At 36.9% G+C, this 26,554-nt stretch overlaps 1 protein-coding gene across 8 annotated transcripts in view; it reads right to left on the bottom strand.

Annotated features, from left to right (window-relative positions):
* Nucleotides 1-26,554, bottom strand: part of MECOM (MDS1 and EVI1 complex locus) — a 695,135-nt gene that overhangs the window by 262,776 nt on the left and 405,805 nt on the right. Inside the window, exon 1 of one of the 8 annotated variants that reach the window (XM_066347374.1) lies at nt 15,566-15,643. The exons of the other annotated variants lie outside the window; for them this stretch is intronic. Within the exon in view, the coding sequence (XP_066203471.1) occupies nt 15,566-15,631 (66 nt within the window). The 5' untranslated portion in view covers nt 15,632-15,643. Of the gene's footprint in view, nt 1-15,565; nt 15,644-26,554 lie in introns of those variants that run through there. 8 annotated transcript variants of the gene reach the window in all.

Raw genomic sequence — 26,554 nt, 5'->3', positions numbered from 1 at the left:
CTTTCTACCTGTGTATTCACTGATACTTTAATTAGAAATTTCCTGAATATTTATATTTACAGATACAGTGAAACACATTATACAAATTGACATATAAAAGGAATCCTTCATCCTTCCAAAAAAGTGAGAAAATGTGTTCTTAAGAAAATTATGTATGGTAAAGAATGTCACTTTTTTTTAACACAATGTCTACATAAGAAACATCTGTGTATTCTTCAAAAATAAAGGACAAGAAAAAATTGCATATTTGTACATGACATCTTTCAACAATGCCTTTATTAATCTAAAGCCATTGAATCCTTTGTCATTGGTTGCTTAAGAGTTTTCTTTTACCTTTCTCTTTTGCATGCTATTACATTGGTAATCTAAATAAAGATATTAATTAAGTCAATAGATTTTTAGGAAAATAACACTTTTATGTGTAAGTGAAGTGTTTATGTCTTTTTTCCTTTTAAAAGAGGGAGGTGGCTAAGGCTTTGTTCAGAATGAGCTTGTTATGATCAACTTTGTGAATTCACTCCCCATAAAAGACACGTCTTCTTTCTCATCCTGAGCATGGTTGTACATCGAGGGAACAATCTAGACATTTCCCTTTCAGATCTCAAAAGGAAGTATTAATCAAACAAAAGATGGGAAATTATGACATTCAGCCACTAAGATTTAACTCAAGTAGCCAAATTTTAGTTGATCACAGGGTACAGGTGACTATCCATCAAATAACCCATCATAACACACATTAAAATGTCTGGGTTAATCAGGACAAAAGCCAAGAATAATATTTTTTGCTGATGCTCATAAAAACTACTGAAGAATTCCCCTGAAACTATACTCTACAAACATGCAATACCTAAAAATATAATAATAGTATAAAAGGAATTCTGCCTAACAGCATCTTAAACAAGGCAGCAACACATTCTTCTGATGAAATACTAAATAGCTTGGATGGCATATGCAAATTTAAATTACAAAAATGTTAAAATAATCTTGAAATTCAATAGAAAATTATGTATACAAGTGTATTTTAACCCTGTAAAAATATCAGAGAATTTTATAAAATATTCAAAATATACTAAATAATATTGACAATGCAGCATAAACTACTGATATCATCACAGTGTCATTTTTTTCAAACCTCATCTTACAAGAATTAACTTCATCTAGAAATAAATGATAAGTACCTATATAGAGGAAGAGAAAGCTGTATAATAGCAACTGAAAAGGAAATATATCTTCTATTATTATTAGGATTCTTATGGTTTTTATTACAAATACTAAAATCTGTCTCAAATCTTCTCCTAGGCACATATAGCCACTGATACCAGGATTTGGGGTAGCTATACTGAGTTTTTATTAGAGTATCAGGATGTATGAGATAAGATAGCAACCTGAGTGTCCAGAACTTGAGTCTTGCTTCCCGCTGTGCTAGCACATGACTTCCACTGAGGCCATATCCTTTAGTCACTTTATGCCTCAGTTCCTTCATCTGCAGAATGAAGGTGTGAACTTGATAAAGTCTGCAGCCCCATTACACCATGTGATTCTATGCAGAGTCATAGAAACAGGCATTATGATCATCACAAGGCAAAGCTAAACACCTCAGAATACTGTATATCAGGGGTAAGAGAAGAGGCCATTCCAAACAGGGGAAAGCTAATATTTTTGAGTCATCAAACAGCTTAATCCTTAAAATTAAAATCAGCATTTTGAAAAGTTCCATTAATTCTGGAAAATCATAATCACTTCATGATTGCCTAGAGAATATCTTAGCAGGGACTTTTCGTTGTTTACTTTGTTGTGGGGGGGGTGGGTCCTGTAGTTGTCATTGTGTTTAGAAACACGCATTAATAATTATTCACAGTTCTTGTGCATTTGCTTTAATGTCTTTGCTATAACCAGTTAATAATTGATCTACAATCTCCTCAGCATTAGTTACTTATGATGTATGCATGTACACGAGATAACTTGTTCCCTTTTCTAATCTTAAGGTACTCTTTATTTTCTTTTAACAGACATAGCTATATTCTTTTTCTCAAAGCTTGTTTCCCTAACAGGATATTATAGAGTAGGATCAGAGCCTATGCTTCTCTATATGACCCACAGCCTCTATCCCAGGGTCCTACATGCAGTAGATGCAACATATAGTGATATCCAAAAATAAAAACCATGGAAACCCAGATATTACATTTCTTGCCAACCACGCTACTATTTGTTACATGCTGTAGCAGTGGCAGTCATATCACATTCTAAAGCTATTGTTCAGAGTGACTCTAAGAATGATAATCACAGTATCACAGTATTTGAGTTCTTGGATATATCTAGTACTTTTGAGAGCTTTGTGCATTGAGTAGTGAGTACATCTGTTAATGTCAGTTTCGTACAAGTAAAATTTCACCTTTGCCTAGGAAAGAAAAATATTTGTCAGGAAAATAATAATAAGGTTTGCATTGTGACACAATATAGGGAAAGCTTGGTAAGTTTATACAAGGACCACAGAGCGTTTAAAATATTCAATCACAGTTAGACTTTTTAAAATGAAACTTTCTCTCAAAATAAACAAATAGCTGAAAATAACCCAATTTTGAAGAGCTGTCTTAAAATCTGAATATTATACCTAAGCAAAATTGACACACTTCCCCAAATGATTAGCATGTAGTGCACATATCAGTTGCTTCATAGTGCAAGAAATGTCAATGGAACTGGAGACAATGCCATGCTTTCCTGTACAGTGCAAACATATTTCTTCTTGAGACACAGTTTACATAATACAGGAAATGGCTTCATCTGGTTCCTAGTCTTTTTAATCAAGTCAAAAGCCTTAAAGAAAAAAAATGTTCCTTTTACATTATACTTTTTTTGGGGGGGAGGGGACTTTCATTTTTCAGAATTATTTTTCCCTAAATTGAAAATGGAACTAGGCAGATATGGAGAGCAATGTACTCTAAGAAATTCTTTACTAGGAGAGAAAACGGCAATGGAGTTGGTGGACGTTATAACTCCCACCTCCCAGAACCAAAGTGGATCACAACTTAACTTAAGAACAATCATCTTGAAAAACCAACTTTGGACTAAACCAGTGGTTCTCAAAGTGTGCACCAGGGCACACTGGTACACCCTAGAAGATTTCCAGGTGCACCCTATGGTATTCCAGAGAAATATGTGCCTGTTGGGGACCAAAAAACCAACAGGGTTCTTGGAGTTTAGATTTTTGGGGGACAGAGGGGTGGGGAATTGGCTGTAAGCTGACAGTCTGCCCAACCCCCCACCTCACTTGCCAGATTAGGTTGCAAAAGGCTGTTCAGCTGTGGTGCTGGATTGTTTACACTACCCCCCATGTTCCCCAAAAAGACTGGAGGCAAGTTTCTTCTATCCTTTGTTTGGTGTAAAGTTAAGATGATATATATGGTGGGGGTTTTGGATTGATGATTAAACATAAGGAATTGTCTCTTGAAGCCTTTTGGATTTCTATAAAAGAAGAATATGTGGCAATATCTAAAAAAGCTTTGAACATTTTACTACAATTTTCAATATTCTATTTATATGAATTAGGATTTTCTACCCTCAACAATTCAGAGTAAAAAGAGAGGAATTCTTCAATGTATTGGTGAGGAAATGAGAGTTTGCCTTTTAAATATATGCCCAAACATTGGTGGGCACATATTTCTCTGGAAATTGCTAGGACACACCAGGCTCATGTTTCTCATAAACATAAGAATAAAAAAACTTAACACATTCATGCTGGGACCTGCCAAATTTACTAAATCTTACTAAGAATGTTTATATATATATATATATATATATATATATATCATTTTTTGTTGTTTTTTTAATTTTTAACCCCTCTTTTTTATAAATTCTAAAAAGCATAACTCAAAGAATGTAACATAAAAATGTTTTTTAATGTCAGAATAAATTTAATTCTGTAGTATTTATTTTGTTTAATTACCCTAAAAGCACGCTTGGACTTTATATTTTTTATTTAATATTTCACTTAATTATTATAACATATTTCTCATTAACTTATATATAGTGTGCCTACAATTATTTGTAGGATTGTAAATGTGCCCCAACTTCAAAAACTTTGAGAACCACTGGACTAAACTAAGAGGAATCTACAACCAAGCATCACCAAAGAAACCACACTTAGACTGGTGGGAAGGGCGAAGATGTGGAAAGGGCTGCCCCTCTCCTAGGAGCAAGAGGCAGCCCAGAGCATCTCTCATGGTGGGGTTGGTTGCCCGTAGAGTTGTGGGTCCTCAGCCCAAGACCAGAACCCCAGGCTGGAGTCCTAGAGACTATAGGAGGCATACAGACAGTATTTAGCTGAAAGAAGAACTGGGTTACTGTTTGCGAGAGGGAAACAGAACTCTTAGACCCAGGCTCCATCTTAAAGGGACCACACAGAAAACCTCATTCACAGCCACTTACCTGGAGTTCCGAGAACCGGGAGCGCCGAGAGGACTGGAGTTGTGAGAAGAGAGTGTAGTCTCAGGGACACAGGAAGAGACTGTGGGGGACAGTCACCCTGACACCTGTACTGGGTCACTTTCCAAGCCTAAAGTGGCCATTTTTCCTGGGAAAACCAAGCCAGCAAAGGGAAGCAATTACCCTGCCCACCAGAGGCTCTTCTGCTCCAGTCAATGCAAAGAGATACTTAGAAGCAAGGGGCACATCAGGGACACAGGTTTTGATTGCTGAAGTCTGGGCTACACTGCCCCACCAAAGTGCTGAGTACCCTCCGAAGGGCAGAAGGGCCCAACTGTAGTGGCATCTGTGGCACTTGGCCTGTGCAGCAGTGCATCCCATGTGCCAGTGAGGGGACTGAGCCCAGCGAGGCATCCTGTGTGCCCGCAGGGTAGCCTGAGCTGCAGACCACAAGCCCACATGCCCAGCAGTGCCAGTGCCTGACAACCCCAGTGCCTGAAGAGGTGGCAGCAGCAGGGGGGCCAGCAGAAAGACCATACCTTGGGAATAGAGAGGTCACACACATTGACCAAGAGTAGATAAAAGCCAGCCTAGGAATGTAGCTGATATTTACAATGGCACCTGGGCCCAGTAAGGCAGCCACAAATTCTGGATCGCCTGTAGCTCCAAGAAGGTAGCTAAGGGCCAGTCTTAAGCAGTGACCCCCACTGTTCTGCTCCAGGTTCCCATCAGGGAGGTCCAGACTGGTACATCCAGTGGCCTGATATGGAGAGCATCAGCTCAGGAACTAACAACCCTAGTTAGAGGGGTATCTTAAGAAAAGGCTCCTCACACTTGTCCCAACTAAGGCATAGAAAATGCTGACACAAACAGCAAAAAGAGCAGTAGCAGCAGACAAGTAGCCTAAAGCAGATTACAAACAACAGCTGAGGCCAACCCAAGAAGATCTAGAAACAACACAACTGAAAGCCAGAGGAAGGCAACACTAACCCTATACTCAGCTAGCTACACAAACAGCACATACAAAGAAGCAGTTTATACAGGGACAAAATGGAAAGACAGAGAAATACAATTCAAATGAATCAACAAGAGAAATTCCCAGAAAAAGAACTGAATGAAATGGAACTAACCAAGATACGAGATGCAGAGTTTAGAATAATGATTTTTAGGATGCTCAAGGATCTTAGAGCAACAATGGATGGACAAAATGAGCACTTAAATAAAGAGATAACAGGCATCAAAAAGGACATTGAAATCATAAAAATGATTCAGACAGAAATGACAAACACAATATCAGAAATGAAGACTATACTAGAAGAAATTAAAACTGGGTTGGATGAAGCAGAAGATCGAATCAGCAATTTAGAGGACAAGATAAGTGAAAGCATGGGAGCAGAACAGCAAAAAGGAAAGAGGATCAAAGGGTCTGAGGAAAGTCTACAAGAGCTCTGTGACAACATGAAGAGAAAAAACATCCACATAATAGGGATTCCTGAAGGAGAAGAGAAAGAACAATGGATAAAGAACCTGATTGAAGAAATCATAGCTAAAAACTTCCCTATATTGATTAACAAAAAAGTCACTCAAGTTCAAGAAGCACAGAGAATCCCATCAAAGAGGAACCCAAAGAGACCTATATCAAGACACATCATAATTAAAATACCAAAGCTAAGAGATAAAGAAAGACTACTAAAAGCTGCAAGAGAAAAGCAGTCAATCACCTGCAAAGAAGCCCCCATAAGAATGACATCTGACTTTTCAATAGAAACACTTGAGACCAAAAGGAAATGGCAAGAAATATTTAAAGTAATGCAGGACAAGAACCTACAACCTTGACTTCTCTATCCATCAAGGCTATCATTTAAAGTTGAATGAGAAATAAAAAGCTTCACAGACGAAAAAAAAAAAAAAAAAACAACCTCAAGGAATTCATGAAAAACAAATCAATGCTGCAAGAAATATTAAGGGACCTGTTGTAAATAGAACAAAGTGGGGAAAAAATCTAGTAAAATAGGAATGTAGATTGAAAGAATAAAATGGCAATAAACAGCTACATATCAACAATAACCTTAAATGTAAATGGATTAAATGCTCCAATCAAAAGACATACAGTAGCTACATGGATAGGAAAACAGGACCCGTACATATGCTGTCTACAAGAGACCAACCTCAAAACAAAAGATACACATAGACTGAAAGTAAAGGGATTGGAAAAAAATATTTCATGCAAATGGAAATGAAAAAAAGCTGAGGTAGCAATATTTATATCAGACAAAATAGATTTTTAAAACAACCAATCAGGACAGTCACTGATCCAGAAATAAACTTTGTTTTATTAAGGCACAGATCTTTATGGTCTATATGCTACTGCATCCTAACCTACCATAACTAATTTAGAATATAAGGTTCTTTATGAGCCAGTCCCATTTTATTTTTGAATTCTTATTCTCTGTGATCTGCCACACATATTTAGCCACAGTTTCTTACAATATCTAGAGCTTCCTCATTCCTGTCCCCTTATCAGATCAGCCCCAGTCTGTTCTTTCTCTTCTTTGGCTATTCTCTCCATAATGATCTTATTGCTCATCTCCCAACATGGGCCAACCACAAACTGACTGCAATTGCACAGTGAATTTCTTCCTCCAAAAACACCTACACAGTAACTGCAACATAGTTAGCATTTGTTTGTAGATGAATAAATGAATAAACTCTCAACCATGAGTTCATCTATAATCATTTATCTTAAAGGCAGGTGTATTAAGAGAAAACAAAATTTACATAACATGCATAGTTAACAGGGTATGCCGCCATCCATACTCCAATATAACACTCTCAGTGTAAACCATTAATTAAAATTATTGTTTAATAAGTTGAAATTACTGCTTTCTAATTTCTTTTTACATTTGTTTTTATTCTCTTAATAATTCTCATAACTACCTTTTCACAGGAAAGTATGAGAACAAGAAATGAGAAGAGAACAGAGAGAGAAGAATAAAAGATATTCAAAAAGGAAATAGAAGAAAAGAAGAAAAAGAAAAGAGAAAGGAGAAGAAGGGAATGGAACAGAGCCAGAGTGGAAAATAGGGAAGAGGACATGGGGTTAAAGAGAAAAAAAGTGGCAGTGGTAGAAACAAGAGAAAAAAGCAAAGAGAACATTACAAGGAATGGGTATGAAAGGAATTGCTTACAAAGCACTAGGGGAGTTCAGAAATTTGAGGACTACATCCTGGAAAACTCTGAATTATTTATAGTAATCCATTATTCCTCTAGATATTGATGAATATTTTAGTAGTAATGACAGTTCATATTTACTGGGCACTTACTATATGCAAAACACTGTGCAGAACCCTCTACAGTTAACATATCTACAATCCCTCACAACTACTAAGACCCTTATTTTATAAGAGAAGAAACTGAGGCCCTGAGTATTTTACCAAAACACATAGTGAGTGGAATTGCCCTGCCTCGAATGCAGACCCACCCATGTTCTTGCCCCATAGTTCATTTCCTCTTTGCCCACACTGCTTCTGCAATTGCGATATGCAGACCAGGGCAGATTCTGAGCCTGCTGACAAGGCTTTTTCACATCTTCCATCCATCTGAAGCCAAGTCCAGAGAAAAACTAAGAAGGGAGACATGAGGAGACACTGGGATCAGCCCTGTGCTCCCTGACCCCAAGGGCCTAAATGTGAAGCACATGAAACCCAGACACTCATCCAAGACTCATACTATCTTGTTTGTGTCTGTTGACACTTAATTTGGATATTTCTGTTTATTCTTTTAAAAATACATTTGTGCTCACAAGTTGGAAACCAAAGTACACAAGCAGAATCCTTTCCTAGATATGTTCTGCCTCCTTCAGAAAGAGGATGGGAAAGAGAAGAATTCAGCCGTCTTACTGATGTCTGGAAGAAAAATTATCAGAAAGCAAAGAGCCTTTTCTGTCTTTGCATGTTAGGTCTGGATGTGTACATATCAGGAATAACAAATTCATGACCACATACTTTCCTGTGTTCCTCTAGCATCAATAGCAATCATTATTATCTGATCTCAACAAATTCTTACTGAGCCAGAAGAGAGTCTCAGAACCCTTGGTCACACATTACTCCACACAGACATTAACAATAGATGATAATGAGCAGAGGATGGAAATCAATCTGTGATTCCTCCACAGACATATGTCATAGCTAGATATGTAGCCCAAGACATCACAAACTGCTTAACACAGGTAACATCAAACAGAGACCCAAATATGTAACATTGAAGCATTTGCTCTTCACTTAATATTTGTTTTTAACAATACCTTGTGCTTTCTTTATTAGAGTTTCAGAACTAACTTAAAAACAATATATTTATATTGAGAAAAGTTAATCCTTCTGTAATTCACATGACTTTTTTAGGCCTGACCAGGAAATAGAAAACTTTTTGACAGAGTCTGGGCTAAAAGCCATGGATGGCATCTACTGTTCAGTGTTGTATAATTTACAAACTTCTGTTCTTTCAACAACTACTTGGAATGAAGTTGCTAAGTAAATACACAGCTCAGAAACAACACAGAAGAGCTAACCCACCCATCACATCTTGCAAAAAGGTCCTGGACCAAAACAGGAACAAAATTCACGAACTGCCTGCCCAAAACACCCATATACTAAACAATCTCGTTATTAAAAAAAGGAATGTAAGTTTCCCAGGATGCCTCAATGAACTAAAAATCTTTTGATTCCGTGAGTGAAATGCATTTGTGGCTCACACAGTCACGTGAACAAAGTCTGATGATTTTATTTTATGCCTAGGACTCTTAAAATCATGAGGCATAGGGCAGAAATGTCACACAGACAGGAAATTTTGTGTGCATTCACACACATCAAACATTTTCCACTTAGAAGAAATATAATTTTAATCAAGTCGTCATTATTACATGTTTCAGGAGTCAAAAATAATTCTGCCCCTTTTCTCTCATTTATAGCTATCTTAGAACCCTCATGACATTGGCAGTTGCAGTATTTAATACCTTAGATTAAAAAGGGCATGATCCCAGACATATAGAAATAAAGTTAACTTTTTCCACTTACAAAAAATTTATTAAACAGTTCTGTTCACTTGCTATGGTCCTCAGAGTGACAGGGCCAGAGATGAGGGTTTGCGTGATAGCAACAATATTACTGATTTCAGCTGTTAGAAATGTTTTATTTTCTTTATAGAAATTCCCTGCCAATTATTGGACTACAGTTAAACAAGTCATTGAAATGATAACACTCAAAATATAATACCTGTAAAAATTAAATGGTGCTAAATTTTTTTTAGTTCAAAGTTTTCAAAAGGTTAAACAGCATTAGACTATGTGGCTGGGAGTTTTTTTATCCTTGTGAACATGACAATCACTGTACGACACTCAAATTAAGTGTAATATCCTGGGGAAAAAAATTCCTTTTGTCAACTGGTGGTCTGTGGCTTGAGACTTCACTGAAAGGTTTCACTTGAAAAGGCTATGAAAACATCAGCCACTGATCCAGAAGTTCTCAACAGCTCAGAGATGCAAGGTCATTCATAATTGTCTCCATCTTTCTTTCCTCTCTCCAGAGTATAATTACTTCAAGAAACAAAATCCTGGTTTATTTTACTGAAATCCAGAAACTCACCGCTTATAACGCAAATAGCCACTTCCCTTATCCCTGGTTTAAATATCCGTAACTGTCACCACTGCCAGGTGTATTCTACAGGACAATGCTTAACCGTTGGTGGGCCTAATTTTTAGAATCTGCATATTTTAAAAGCATCAGCTCACTAGTCTTTAGTACCTGTGATGAATTAGTCACATGAAAATAGATATTAACATGTGCTTGGAAAAACAGGAGAGAGAATAATGTAGTAGAAAAAGAACAAGATCCATTTGGGAAATTAGAACCTCAGATCCATCCTTTACTAGCTGTGAAAAAGTAGGGAAGTTATTCAATGTCTCTCCTGCCCCAGGTAAAAGTGGGGGTGATACCTGCCTCATAGGGATGCTGTGTTTGTTCAAAGAAGTAATGTGGGTAATAGGACTGTGGGCACAGGGGTGATAGAATCTCAACAAACTCACTGTCTTGGTTAAAAAGATGAGAGTCAGGAACTTTTCTGAAAGTATAATATCATATTAGGACAGGAAAGGAAGCTTGTCAATCATCTAACCAGAAACTTTCACATGTCCAGAGAATTTAGCAAGTAAGAGATCGCTGAGTGACCTCTGCCCGAGCAGTTGCAGAAAAGCGGTGAAGACAAAAACAGTGGGCAGAGGACTAATGATAGGTAAGGAAACAGAGAAAATGAATCTGAATGATACTTTCAAGAAGTGTGGCTATGAAGTGGAGCACAGAAAAATATGAGGTTGGTCATACATTTTGGAATGTGTGTGTCTGTTGGGTATCTTTAGGATAGGAGAGTTTAAGCATTTGCATGACTGAAGTTCAAGGATATTAATAAGAGGACCATATAATTTATCACCTAAACCAGACATTTTTGATGTTATTAATAATTATGCTGGGACAAGAGGAGTAAACTCTAACTGTCCCAGGCCAGCCAGGGGTCTGGTGACCGTAAGGATAAAGAGAGATGTTGACGATAAACTGAAGGAAAAAAAACTGATGGAGTAAGATCCCTGGGGAGGCAGCAGAGAGGGGGATCTGAGTAGAGGCATAGTTGGTAAGAGTAAGAGAGGAATAAAAAGGTTAAGCGCATCCCATGTGCCACACACAGATCAAAACCCGCTGTACTCCTAATTCGCAGAGAACTGACAGTTCAGTGCACTGATTCTCACAGTGGGGAGGGAGGACAAGTATGGGCTTACCTCCACTGGGAAATGGGTGAGGTTCACTTCTGAGAAAATGTCCAAGTTCTCTAGGCAAGTTGTAGTGTGAAAAGCACAGTTAATATGATAATCCAGTGCATTTACTTGCTTTCTTTATTGTTCACATATTCATTTTGAAATTTTAAATTATTTGAAGGAAGATATTTTCTTTAGTTTTTGTTTTTCTAGATTTCAGCATAGGAAATATAGTCAGTAATATCGTGATAACTTCAGATGGGGCTAGGTGGGTACTTGAAGCATTATATTCTGTAAAGTACTTTATTATCTAATCGTCTAATCACTTGACTGTACATCTGAAATTAATACAGAATAAAAGTTAATGTAAACTTTAATTGAGGAAAAAATTGGGATTTACGAAGTTACTATTTCCTAAAGAATGACACTTCTCAAAGTTCATGTTCCCATGATGTATTTTATATAACAAATTAATTTTTGTATACTACAAGAAAAATTCTTCTTCAGTGAACTTCAGGAAAATTAAATATAGAAATAATTTTTAAAAAGGCATAGAGTAAAAATAGTTCAGAAATCCTGACTAAGACAAGGGAAACTAGCTCTCCCTCCAGGAGCATATATTCCTTCCCAGGCTCTATGCTAGATTACAGATATATGAGCCCACATTCCTGGACTGTACATCCCCCCAGTGGCTCAGGGGTGCAGGGCTCAGCAAATATCTGGAACTGCAGCAGAGTGGCCACCGTCCTACCCGCAGGGCTCTACTGGCTGACAGGAAACACCCAGCCTTAAAGCACATACACATTGTCAACTCCCCTCACCATGACCCATGTGGGTCATTTTGTGGTAAGGTATCTAGCTCCTCAACACCATATATATTTTTAAAGATTCTATTTATTAATTTTAGAGAGAGGATAGAGAAAGAGAGAGAAAAAGGCAGGGGGAGGAACAGGAAGTATTAACTCATAGTAGTTGCTTCTCATATGTGCCTTGACCGGGCAAGCCCAAGGTTTGAACCAGCAACCTCAGCATTCCAGGTCAAAGCTTTATCCACTGTGCCACCACAGGTCAGGCCAAAGCCATATTTTTATCATCAAATTATTTGTATGTTGTTTATAAAATTATTTATTTAAAATATATGTATGTTTATAGTCTACAGAATAATATTTTTACTTGTTTTATAAAGACCCTGATAAGTAATTTGATGACAAGCCTGAAATCAGAAATTATATATAAGGTTAGATGTAATAAAAAAAGGGTGGAGCAAAAGTAGATTTACAGTTGTAAATACATGAAATAGAGCTTATTCATGTATTAATATTTATTAATAATTGTGTTATTTTACAACTGTAAACCTACTTTTGTCCCATCCTATATATATAAATAAAAATATATGAAGAGAAAATACAGAACATAAATATATATTTAAATATTTTTACTAATTTTATAAAAATCTGAGAAGTAATTTGGTGAGAAATCTGCAGACACCACTGTCATTTGCTGAGCCCCTTTATACCTGAGCCATTGGGTACGTGTATGTTCTATGAGGTCTATACTCAAGATGTAAAGTTATCGGGAAGAAAAAAAATCGTAGCCTGGCCTGTGGTGGCGCAGTGGGTAATGCGTCGACCTGGAACGCTGAGGTCACTGGTCAAAAAACATGTGAGAATTGATGCTTTCTGCTCCTCCCGCCTTCTCTCTCTCTTTCTCTGTCTCTGTCTCCTCTCTCTAAAATGAATAAATAAAATCTAAAAAAAAAAAAAAAGTCATAAACCACTAAAGTAAGAGAAAGCCATGAAATGATAAGTAGAGTAGGGTGAGTAATGTTAAATACAAAGAAGAATGTTTCATTGGTTCAAACTCATCATAAAATGTTTTACAGAAGAGAAAGCAAGTAAGCAAAGCCTCAAAGAATGGGTCAATGATTTCTTAGGGAGATGGAATGGGTCTGTGTGTGGTTTGGTGGGGGATGATCAAAGGAAAGCTTGGGGAACACTCTAGCAAGGTACAAAAAGGAGGTGAAGTTACTCGAACATGAGGTATAGGTTTAGAGGAGGAGATAGCAGAAGAGATAAAATTGGAATGAAAGAATAAATATACTTCTAGTGGCTGCTATCTTAATACCAAATGAATGAAATTAGATTTCTTTCCATAGAAAACAGTGAGACACTGAATAGTTTTTTCAATTTCCAAGCCTGTCATTCCAGAGCTGGGATTATTAAGGGGCAGTTTATACAAATATATTCAACTTTCTTTATATGATCTTACAAAACAATATTGATCTCTCCACATGTGCAACCTCTTATAAGAACAATCATTTATTCCCGAGTTATAAGAAGACACTTGACATTCTGACAGTACAATGTTACACTTAGATTTTGCAGGAGGATTAACTTGGTCTATTGTGTGCTTCCTCTTAGGGTATGCTGAGAGCATTTCTAACCCAACTATGTTATCTAGGCCCACATTTTTTCTTCTCCACTCTCTCAAGGATGTGATGAAACATCCCAGGAAAGGTATAAAGATAACATATGTGACAGGAGTACAGATTAGGCAGAAAGGCTAACAACACCCAATTTTTTCTTACATCCACAAGGAGGCTTTGTCTTTTGTGTACTGCATTATTTACCACATCCATGTGTCCCTGTGGCAACTCACTACCCTAATCTCTCAACAAGCTCTGGGTATAAAGAACTTCCTCATTAAAAATTACTTGAAAGCTTTTCTCCCAAGCTGTCCACACTGACCAGGGAGAAACCAACTGAACAACCTGATAAAGTTTCCTCTTTGAGAAAAGAAGTATCACATAGTTAATTCTTTCTAGAATAATGATTCACCATCCCAGAAAAAAAATTCTTTAAAGCACCAAAGCCAAAGAATGGCTACTCAAGGCAGATGACACCAGATTCAGTCATCAGGGAGCTTATACCGTGATGCGTGTTTTAAGGGAAAAAAGATGGTTCTATATGAAAAACATATAATATCCTATGTCCAACCTGATAGGCCCAGGATGTGCAGTCTTCATATAAATTCACAAACATGCATTTGCAACCAAGACAGGAAAAGCTACTGTCCTTAAGCTTGATCTTGACCTCAGCAATAACTTGTTGAGGAGTTCGGAAACCAATGCTTAGTATATGGTCATCACCTCTTAACTCCCTTCTTCCCCCAGTGAAATATGTTGCTGGAGCTATCTTTCTATATCATGGAAGTGCATAAATATTTGAAGAGCCACCTATTAGAGGAGATATAGTAGAGGAGAGACAGAGAGACAGGACAAACCAGGGAAAGATTATCTAACAGTAGCTCAAAATCTCAATAATGAACCAGAAATTCATTTATGGCAAGACTTCCATCTTTCATTAAAGAACATGTAGCTGTTTATCAAACATGACCATCGTCTCTCTACCTAGCAGCCACCACAGAACCTGCATTTGCCTTTGCGTTCCTTCCTTCAGACAATGCATCCTTGTTCCATGCTCTCCCAGCTGTGACAGGCATGATAAAAATGGAGATTGTTTTTATAGTCTATGTGCTGTTTCTGCACTGACAGCAGCATGATAATTCGCCAAGTAATCAGAGTATGTTGGCATTTTTATAAATAAAGCACTAGGTTTTGACAGTAATCTGTGCAGAGGACTTGGAGGATGGACAAGAAATGTCTTCTTTCCCATGCGTAGGAACAAGCTTCCCTTGGCTCCTTTTCAGCACACTGAAATTTCTTTTGACCAAAAGGCAGCCAGGAGCATAGCTATGACACCAGCCCAGCCAAAACCCTGCTCTCTCCAAAAGGACACAGGGAAGTATTTCTTTCCTCCATGGCTTGCAGGAATGTGCTCCTGGGGCTTCCTGAGTTATACAAGGAGGATTTGATTTCACTAGGGTAGAGGCCTGGGGGTGGATAGGGAAGGGGTATGGAAACTAATGTTCAGCGAACTCCCACAGTGATCTGAGCTTACAGAAATTGTTTTGTTTCATCCTCACAATAACCCTGGGAGGTGGGTATTATTGTTCCCAAGTGACAGGCGAGGAAACCACGCACACTGTGGTGTGGTAACTAATGCTCTGTCCACAGCAATCCGCCCAGCAGTAGTTAGAGCTATCAGCATAGTGAAAGTATGAGAAAGGGTGATACGCATTTCTTCCTTTAAAAAATTTTTTTTTTGGTTTGGTGGGTAAAATAGTTCAAGCACAGGCTCTGTGGTATATATTTAATATTTTTTGTCAATAAAATATTTTACAGTTTCAGAGCATTTTATAGACATCATCTCTTAAAACTTTATTAAGAAACCCACCAGGAAGGAGCTAGACTTAATTATTACTTGACAAATGAGAAAAACTGACCTGAGAGTTTAGGCCAAGTGCCAAGGCCACGGCTAAGGAGCCAGAGGAGAGGGACTCAGCGACCATCTGATTCTTCTCCCCTGGTGCGAAGTCTCCCGCCTCGCTCAGATTCTCTCTTACCACTGAGCACGACAGAAGCTGAACCTGAACTTTTCTACTCTGGGTGCAGGAAGAGAGATGACAATGGGCTGGGGCTTGCTCTGTTAATGCAGTTTGCCAAGAAGAACTTGTTCTGACAACTAGAAGATTCAACTGTGGGACTTTTTACTGAGGGTATTTCCACAGCCCCTTCTTCACCACTCTCTTCCCTTCTCTTCTGAAGCCCTTATCCCAGTGAATCCCAGTCACAGTCACACTTGATACAATGCAAGCTACCTTGCAGATGGTGACCCCTACAGTTAGTCTCAGCACTTCACCCTATACAGAGCTCGTATATCCCAGGCAGAACACAAAGTCCAGAACGGTCAATACCAGAGCATCGATCCCACCTAGCATGGCTTTGAGAATTCCTCTATAGACTGGGCTTCTAAGCAGGGAGTGAACAGAAGTGCCACAAAGCAGCACTGTGGCAGCAGGCCGTCCGCAAACAGGAGCACAGCTGAGGGCCCAGTTTGTTTCACTCATAGAATCAACTCTCGGACTCTTTCCCACAATGACTAGAATCCGGGTGGGATGGCCTTTGGGCCAGTGGGTTACTGTTCTGCAAGACAGATTTCAAGTGGCCGTTTACAAATTCTGCTTTCCACAGGAGATTTAGAAATACTGAATAGGGCTATGATCTAGTAGCTGAAAAATAAAATCTACCCCTCGCCAGTATTTTTTAAGGTGCATTCAATAATTCATTTCAACCGCTTTAAAAAATGTAGCACTGTTGGATAGTTTAGGATAAATGTGTCTGATGAGCACGTAAAGCCCCAAGACGTTCTACTTTGCAGCACTCTAATGCCAACAAGTCGCAGCTATGAACTGAGACACCTTTGGAAAAGGTGGAAAATTGAGTTCAATACTAACTTGGTTTTTGACCCTTCAAGAACACTGAATACACTGTATCAACTAACATATACAATCTTCTGACATCTGAGGGCCTGTATTTCCTTTCCAGAAGTTGGCTGACAAAGTCTGCTGCTCCCTTTAGCTTCTCTTTAATAAAGGAAGTAAAATAACTACTTTGAATGTTATTTATGATTGGGTCTGGAGGGTGATAGTTGCCAGATGTGAGATACTTCATGTAAACTATTAAACGATCAAGATCCCTGAAGTTGTATTGATTTCTACAAAGTGGATATATAATCCAAAGGGTCAAAATAAACATGGAGGCTCCCAAACTGTGTAACACTAAATTCCATTCAGCAACCCTTTGTGCCTGCCCCGGAACTAGGCACAGGAGGTGAAAACGCGATGAAGATGAGCCAGAGTTGCTCAGAGGCCAGTGCAGGGCTGAGGCAATGCGGCAGAACAGTGGCCACACTGCTAGTGTGAGCCAGCAGTGCTGGAGAAGCCCAGAGGAAGAGAGGAAACTGCAGCTTCAGAAAAGAGCTCAAGGATGCTCAAACTGGAGGTAACAGTTCACCCAGGCTTTGAATGATGAATAAGATTTTGCTGAAGATCTATAAATGGGATGAGAGAATGAACCCTCTGGGTAGAAAACAGCAAAGGCGGAAGGAACATTAGATGAGACAGAATAGATAGATGCTCTTGAGGATATGAAGCAATATTCTATTCAGAGGGGGAAAATAGTAAGTATCCTGCCTGAACCTTTACAGAATGTTGTTTTGAAAAAGTATATTAATTTCAGATGTAAAACCATTTTTTGTGTGTACAAGTAAATACAGTAATTGAAGTGACATAGTAGACATGTAGAATTTATTATCTGAAAGAAAATCTAATCAATAGGTATTTCATTTTGAAAAGTTAATAAAATATTAAGGCAAGAGTGGCCTTTTAAGCTTTGATTTTTAGATTCAGAGAAAGAGCTTAATTTTCAGTGACAAGGTCACTACTCGTTGAATGATCTCCCTCTGCTTTCCACAGAAATGATAGTTCTTTCATTCTTGAATTATTTATTAAAATCAGACTTCACTAATCAGAGTTTATTTAAACTTTTTTGTAGACAAACAAATAAATTCATGTTACCTTTGTTATTTCTATGAGTTCAAAGGGGCATTAAAGTACTTATGTAAAATTAAACATTAATTTTATGAAAGTGTTATTGGTATACAACAAAATCTTTTCTTCTCAGTTCATGCTAATTAATATTCAATGCAATACATAGACATGTATTTAATACTATTATCATCAAGGAAGGGCAGAGGGTTCAAGTCATTGTAAAGGACAATGTGGGTATATTTTATCTCCTGCTAATTAGCAAAATTAGATGAGCTTCTGGAAGATTATTTGAAAGCAAAGGTTTGCCAAGCCTACTTTCAATAAGCAGTTTTTATGTTCCCAATAGCCTAAGACTCAACTCTTAGATGACAGAAATAAATCTTTCGGCACATCCATCACGGTTAAAGCAAGTCACTTCCAAGGTCAACTGTAGGGTCAGAAACAAGGGGCGTGCCAAACAGCCACATATGCAAAATCATAGACATCAGCTCATCTGAAACAAATGCTCTACCTCGCAAGAGAAAAATTATTTACTTGTTTACATTTATGGTATTGTGCTGATATAGTTTAATTTGAAGACATAGTGAAAATTGTGCATCTTTTTGCCAATTAAATGCTACCTTTCACAGAATTTTTTTTTTTTTTAAAGTATAAAAACTTTGACTCTTATTTTTGCCAAGATCTAGGTCAGGGAATAAACTGCACATATCTTAGGCAATGTATTTAATGCAATAGACATTATGTACATAGTTTATCATTATTGAGGTAGCCCTTCTTTCAAAAGGATGTCTTTACTAAACAAATGTGCCCTCCTAACAGCAGCCTTTAAGAAGTAGGCATATGCTGATCCTATACGCTCTAACCTTCTTTGAAGCCTTTAAATACCTCACTTCAAAAACATGTCCTATTTTAATTATATCATCCTGATACATGAGAGATAAGGTGATTTCTCTACTTCCTGGATCAAAAGGAACAGCAGGATTAGATAGAAACAGCACATCAACTATCATATTAGCTGTCTCTAGATTATAACATTTGAACATTTTCTGCCCATGACACAAGCCTCCATTCAGTGTCTATGAGGAAGTTTGTGCACTTTGTTTGACCTGACTGAACTTTGTCACACTGCCTTCTCACCACCCCTGCCGAAGCAAGCCACTAAATCTTACCAACTATCTCTTTGTTGTCTCTTGTATGTTCTCAGCCCCTCCTTCCAATCCTACCAAGCCAGTTAAGTTGCACTTTTCACCTTCTCTGTTGACATAAAATGAAGCAACTGCATTTATTTGATTATTGACTGCACATTTTGTCAACATCTCAAATTTTACAAGTCAACTAGATCATGTTTCAAGGCAAAGTCCTAAAATTTCATAGCTCATCTCTATTTACTTGCTCAGAGCAAAGTAACGAAATGGAAAACTCAGAACTCTAGAGAAAGTTTGTTTAGTCTTGTCATCATATGACTGAACTAAATTATTCAGCACCATATAAGTGTTTTAAAACATCCTATTATAGCAAAGGAAGTTATTAGTTTGTTAAAATATACTTAAATTTGATAGGCATTTAACCAATGTCTATGAAAGCAGAATGTGTCGGAATGAAAATTATTAGAGTGCTGAATGCAACAAGAATCGAGTGTGGCAGAGAAAGCATGTGCGGCGACTGTAAGGAGTGCTCACTTATAAATGAAAATGCTCAGGTAAGAGGCCTTGCTCCCAAGTTCAATGTCATAGAAGACAGAGTCACTCTCTTGTTCTCTACCCAGAGGATAAAAGACTTGCACTTAGTGGCTGGAACCATGATCACCTGAGTTGTTAAAATATTTCATGGAATACATTATTTAACCATGTTAATAAAATACTAGACTTAGGGTCATTTACATCTACATGTGCAACTTTAGAATAAGGCCCCTTACTAGTAAAATTATGAACATGAAGCTGCTGATGAATATTGTTAGCTCCTTAACTAACATCCTAAGGTTTATAAAGAATCGCTTTTGGAGGAATGTTATGTAACATCAATAGATTTCCATATTGATGAGTATATATACATGAATTCTTTTTTAAAAAACATAGACATTTAATTATTTTATGTTTGAGAAACCCAAATATTTTTTTAGAATTGAAGATTTATCTTATTAGAAGTGATTTTGTGAAAAAAAAAAAGAAAAATATCTAAAGTCAGCCCAGAAATTATGCCACGTGCTACATTCAGTTGCTAAATTGGAATAAGATGAGAATTTCCCTATGATACTCTGTTTTGTAAGCTGTTTTGGTCTGTTATATGAATTAAACAGGTGCACACCTGATAAGAAGGAGATTTACTTGAAATAGAAAATAGGCATACAGGTTAAAACCTAACTAATGAACAAAGCAACTCCCTACACAAATAGGTAGTATCTGTGGTCTAGGGCAGGGGCGCCAAAAAACAGGTGTCCTCAGATGCCAGGCAGGTTAGACAGATGATTGACACTGGTCTCATAGAGAATGTGGTATGATAGAGGCCCTGATTGTCACCTGACCACATGTGTCCAATGTGGCAGCATCTTTATGGTTTTAAGCTGAGCTAAAATCCAGCTTTTTATCTGATATGTCAGAATTATTAAATGCTGACCATGAATCCATACTGTTGATACAAAACAAAACATTTTCTATGACTTTTTGTTTGCCACCTTAGATAGAAGTTTCAGTGGTGTGTTATGTAAACTTTAGATACTAATCTTAGATACAAATTATAAATGTTGCTCTTCAGAAAATATGAGAAGGAACTACCTAGTGGAAGAAGAATTGCTTAAGCTGATAAATTCAGAACCACATTAGACCAAAACCTCTATCCCTGCCCTTATCCCAAAATATTATATTAACAATCACTGACAGCATGCTAAGTGCCAAATTCCTTGTTGGAATCTGAAGACAGAGTGATAAAGAGGAAAGATTCAGACTTGACCTTCATTAAATTTACAGTCAAATGGTTGGACTTACTTATAATCTTAGCACTCACTGGGTGATTTTCTGTCTTAGAGAATTTCAGGATACAAAGGAAATCCCTCTATTCATTACCTTCTTCCATATCTACTTATACTTTATATTCATTATACATAAAGATAGCTGAGGAGACTATCTATCCATCTTCTTAAGAATCACTCTGGTAGAGATTTGAACTTAACATGATAGGAGAGAATGCATAATTCTACTGGTGAACTCATTTTAATCTTCCTCAATGTTTTATTATAGATACTGCTACTTTTCTTTTTCCTCTTGTCTTAAAGAGAGTAGTAGTATACCCATAAAAGAATGTTTCTGAGATTAGATGGTCATGTGAAATTAAAATCTTGTTAATAAAATGTGAACAAAAAAGATGGTGTTGGGCTTCCAAAAAGTGTTTTGTAAGCCATTTGTCCTTTCCTACTGGCGTTCTAGTGGCCATATAGTGACTCTAAGAAAACTTTGAGAATGAAAGTCACCAATCAGGGATGATGAGGCAGAAAGATTAGGTTATTAATGACATTATGGGATCACAGAACCAACCCAGGACCACCTACTCCTACAGAGTAGCCATAAAGACTGTGATATAGGCAGAATGACTAATGGTTTATTAATGTTATGTTGTAATACATAATATTCTATTTTATTATGATATGTTCAACATAGCTCAATGTACTGTGCAAAACTGCAATAAACAAAGTTTTAATATAGCATGTTCCTAAGTCTTTGCACATGCAGCTATAATGGTTGCCTCAGATGATTTCTATCTCCAGTTTTACCAAAAAAAAGCTGTTTCTTCAATATATTCCAGAAGTACTTGTGAGTTTTAATATGTAAATTATGATAGTATTTATGCTTTAATATCTTCTATCTATCCACCTGGTAGATTTCATATTATGTGTGGGGGAAAAAATACCCTTCTAATGTGTTCCAAATATAATTCCAATTATACAGTGTCAATTAACTCAAGGTGACATCTCAAAATACCTGGAATATTTTTACCTTGAAAACCACATGGAGAGTGGGCAAGCACTTATTTAGTTATTGGCAAGAGTGAGTCATTTATATATTCTTTCTGGAACACTGAGAATAACTTAATTCTGGAGAGCTCTTAGAATTCCATTGCATTAAACCATCTAATGTGGAGACAGAAGTCTCCACTTTATACTTAGCCTCAGAAGTTAGTCTTGTTCTATAGCTTCCCTTCCCCAATAGTCTTTTGTAAATAAATGAGTGACTAAAAGGAGTTCTATTGCAATATTTTAAGGAGAAAACTAAATTTAAATTTTTGAGTTAGAATTCAGTAAAATTTTGAATATAGGGAAAACTGTTAAAAGCGGTACTACTCACTCATTCCATAAGCATTTTTTATACTATCTTCTCTATACCAGACAATGAGCATTTACAACTGAATAAGAAAATGTGTTACCCACAAGAAGCAAGTAGACAGTAGACAACTAAGCAAAAAATTATTATACAGCATGACAAATGTCAATATAGCAAGTGTTCACAAAGTTTTATGTGTGCCAAAAAATGAGACAGTTAAATCTATTTCAGGAGTTAAAAAGACCACTTAAAGAGGGGGTGGGTAGGTGAAATTTTTAAGGTTGGTTAGGAATCAACTGAACAACAGAAAAAGACTGAGGCCCTGGCCAGTTGGCTCAGCAGTAGAATGTTGGCCCAGCATGTGGAAGTCAGGGTTCGATTCCCAGCCAGGGAACACAAAAGAAGCACCGGTCTGCTTCTCCACCCTTCCCCCTCTCCTTTCTCTCTCTTTCTTCCCCTCCCACAGTCTAGGCTCCATTGAGGCAAAGTTGGCCTAGCATTGAGTATGGCTCCATGGCCTCCACCTTAGGCACTAGAATGACCCAGTTGCAACAAAGCAACACCCCAGATGGGCAGAGCATTGCCCCCTAGTGGGCATGTAAGGTGGATCCCAGTTGGGCATATGTAGCAGTCTGTCTCTCCGCCTCCCCGATTCTCACTTCAGAAAAATACAAAAAAAGAAAAAAAAGGCTGAAAGGCATAGCAATTAGAGGAAAGAATCTGCTTAGAATTCACTTAATTTTTATGTGAAAAGAACATAATACCTAGCACAAGCCTGCGTGTGTTATATATTTTTTAAAGTGAGCACTTGCACAGTAGAATCATAAAAAACATACCATTAAATATTTTTGTAATTCTGTGTCTAAAGATTAGACAAGAGTAAATAACAATCTTAATAAACTGATAATATATAATTGATCCCTATGACTCTTCCAACATCGGATTCCATGGAAACACTGCAGTGACCTGATTCATGAAAATTCCTGGAACGGTGAGCAAAAGTAAATTGTCTTTCTTATTTTTAAAATGTCTCTGAGTAGTATTTTTCTTCTTGATTTTGATTTTTATCAAAATAATTAAATACAATTCATAGAAAAATCTTAAAATAAGTGACATTTTCACTAAAGTAGCATCTTTCATTGTAAATAACAATTTACTAAAATTATATTTTTAAAAAGCTTTTATTTCTTCCTTTTACATATATGTATACACCCTAAATTTATATTAATACATATACCTATTCCTACTCATATAAGTAATATAGCCAAAACTGGCAATAGCAGTGCTCAATTATGTACATATTTATACCTATAGATAAGTTTTAAATAATAATGTTGATTATAATGTCATCACAAATATTACTCTTTCTGCCTCTACTCCTGTTATTAATGACAGAAATGACTACTCCACCATTTTTATCAGTTTTCATGTGTTTATATTTTAAGGATTAAACATCCTAAATATATAAGTTCTACTGGAAAGTTCTGTCCGTTTCTATCATAAGTTTCGACACATAAGCACATGTTTATTTGGCGCATGCATGCCTTTCTATTTTTATCACTTAATGTATACATACTGACGTAGCAAATTAACTAAAACAAAGTTGATTCATGTTAGTCTTATGTGTGAAGCGATAGTGTACCCATGGCTACTGATAAAGTTCATTTCTTCAACAAGGAAGAAATGCTACAGAAGCATGTCTGTCGCATCCACCATATTCCCCGGACTTAGAACCCTTTGACTATCACTTGTTTTTGTCCTTATAAAATTTTTTAAAGGGCAAAAAATTCAAAAATGAAGAAGATATCAAACAAGCACTGGTTCAATTTTTCGCATCAAAAGATAAAACATTTTTCAAAAATGGGATATACAAATTGCCCTCACGCTGGTAAGAAATCATTAATAATAATGGCAATTATATTATTTAATAAAGCTTATTGACGGTAAGAAAAATTTGTATTTTGTTTTATTCCAAAAACAGACAGAACTTTCCGGTAGACCTTATATATTACATTTAATCCTTTACCATATCACCAAGATAAAAAATTAGTCCCATTTTACAAATGAGAAAAATGAGTCTCATAAAGGTTAAGCAAGTTGTCACTGGTCACAGTTAATAAAAAGAGAAGACTATCTAAACATACTTATAACTTCCAACTTCCAACTTCTTACCACTTGTTGACTGTATAGGTTTGGACCTCTCTGAATCTAGGTTTCCTCATCTAAAAGTTGGCAACAGCCATCATACCTATATGATGGCTTTGAATATGGAATCTAATATTGAATACAAGGATTCTTGTAAAATATAGACAGTCATAAAAATATTAACTAGCATCCCCATGAAAAGGTAATAAAAAGATGTATGTAATAAAAACTTTAAAACAGAAAGGCTTACAAAAAATAACAGAGTAGATGACAAGAGAAGACAGGAATAGCTCACTGCAAGTGTTTCTTATGGTTTTACTAGTGTCATAACACTGGAAAATGATAGAGATCTTAAAAACATCATTTATCTCACATTCCACTTAAGATTGATCTCAAAACACATAGAATGGACCACATAAACTGACCCTACTATAAAAATTCAAAGGGCTTGCCAGATTCATCTTTTTTTATTTTAATCTTTTAAAAGCATGTTGAAATTATATTCATTTGACTTTAGTGAAGCTTTTCTCTAAAATAAATTGCCTATACATGCACACACTAACACATGTGGAATTCTTTTTCTGTAATCCTCAGAAAGGCTTTTGATTCTTCTTCTGATTCACAAAGAAAAAGTCAGTGAGGAAGTGTGATGCATCCCGGGATTTGGATGGCTCCACAGTCAACTGCATATATCCACATAGAAACCAGATGACTGCAGAAATCGCTTCTTTTTTATTTTTTAAAATAATGAATTATTGAGGTGTTTCTACAGACTCTTATCCTCTAATGGATAAAAAGTGCAAATCAAAGGTGAACGGAAGGGAAAGGGCATCCAAAATTCTCAGGCCGCGCATCGCAGTGGGACATCCCACGGGACAACTTCTTAGAAAGAAACATTTTACTAGGACCTAGGATGCTGCAGTCAAGAGTCTACGGCTTCTATTATTCAAGGGAATGGAAAGAAAGGGGAAAGGGGAAACCTTGGTCAAGAACATTTCATTCCCCTTGAACTTTGAAGGCTTAATTTTTTCCCCTCTCTGAAAAAACTAACCACAAGTTTATAAGATGGGATGTTTAAGGGGCTTCACTTTTTAATCTCTCAATACTAATTCCCTAAAGCTTTGAACTGACAGGCTGGCCAATGTAAATGAGCCAGAACAAGAGTCAGAGCCAGAATTTTTGTTGTACCATGACAAAAAATGTGTTATTAGTGCTCAGTGATTAATGAGCATGCAAGAGGAAGGGATATAACAAGTAGAAGATTGTCTTGGTATGTGCCCAGCTTACACAATATCAGAGCAAAATACAACTGACTTGACTACATTCTCGTATATACACCACTACACATTTTGTTTAGAGTGGCTGTAACATATGGGACATTTCATGTGAATTTTCATTTACATTTAGCATTTCAAAATGAACAAAAAATAAAAAAAAACTCATGGACACAGACAACAGTGTGTAATTGTCGGGGGACGTTTGGGTGGGGGGAGAGGCGGAGGAGGGCACAGTGTGGGTAAATGGTGATGGACAGAGACTTGACTTAGGGGTCAACACAATACAGATAATGTGTTGTAGAATTGTGCACCTGAAACCTGTATAATTTTGTTTAACTAGTATCACCACAATAAACTCAATAAAAAGAAAAATAATTAAAAAAAATTCTAATAGACACTAGTATATAGCCAACCCTGACTATTAATTAATATACTTGTTTGTTACCTGTACTGTATTTAAATTTTGTCTTAAATAATTTAGATTCAGTACCTAGTGGTGAGGTAATTTCACTGGCAAAGCAAATTAACTACAACATGGAAACCCATGCATGCAATCAAGGATAAATTTAGTAAGAAACACCATTAAAATTCAAACACTAGGGGTAGAAAAAAGAACTTGGCATTAAGGAAACAAAACTTTTTAAAAAAATGTTCTCAAAAAATATGATATTCTCACATGAGCATAGCATTTCATTTTATGAAATTTAAATTAGCATTCTCTTTCCTGATGCCTGGCCACCGAAAACACTGAGAAGGACAGAGGGTCTGCTCCCAGATTATACGTGTTTATGAAGCACAAATCAAATGTCAACTATTCATCAGGCTCAGACGAAGCAGAAGAAAAGAAAGCCTGGAGAAAGTTAGGCAGGATGGGGAGGCATGGAGGGACAAGAGACACAAAGAGGTAATCCATCAACTGCACCGCTACACCGTGTCAAAGCTGCAAACAGCTGGGATCTGCCAAGCCAACGAGAAAAGCAGCCTGATGCTTGAAGAATTAAATAAAGTATAAGACAAATAACAGGATGACGACATAGTAATTGCCCACAGTAGACTTTAGGGAGAAAGGGGAATTTTTATTTGATCAGTTGCTTGGCTGAAACTCTCCTCCAACTTGAGCTCTTCTTATTTTAAAGGCTGGGTCCCCAAAA

Source organism: Saccopteryx leptura, chromosome 8 (genome assembly GCF_036850995.1).
Source record: "Saccopteryx leptura isolate mSacLep1 chromosome 8, mSacLep1_pri_phased_curated, whole genome shotgun sequence".
NCBI lineage: Eukaryota > Metazoa > Chordata > Mammalia > Chiroptera > Emballonuridae > Saccopteryx > Saccopteryx leptura.
This window is presented reverse-complemented; position numbering and strand designations above follow the sequence as displayed.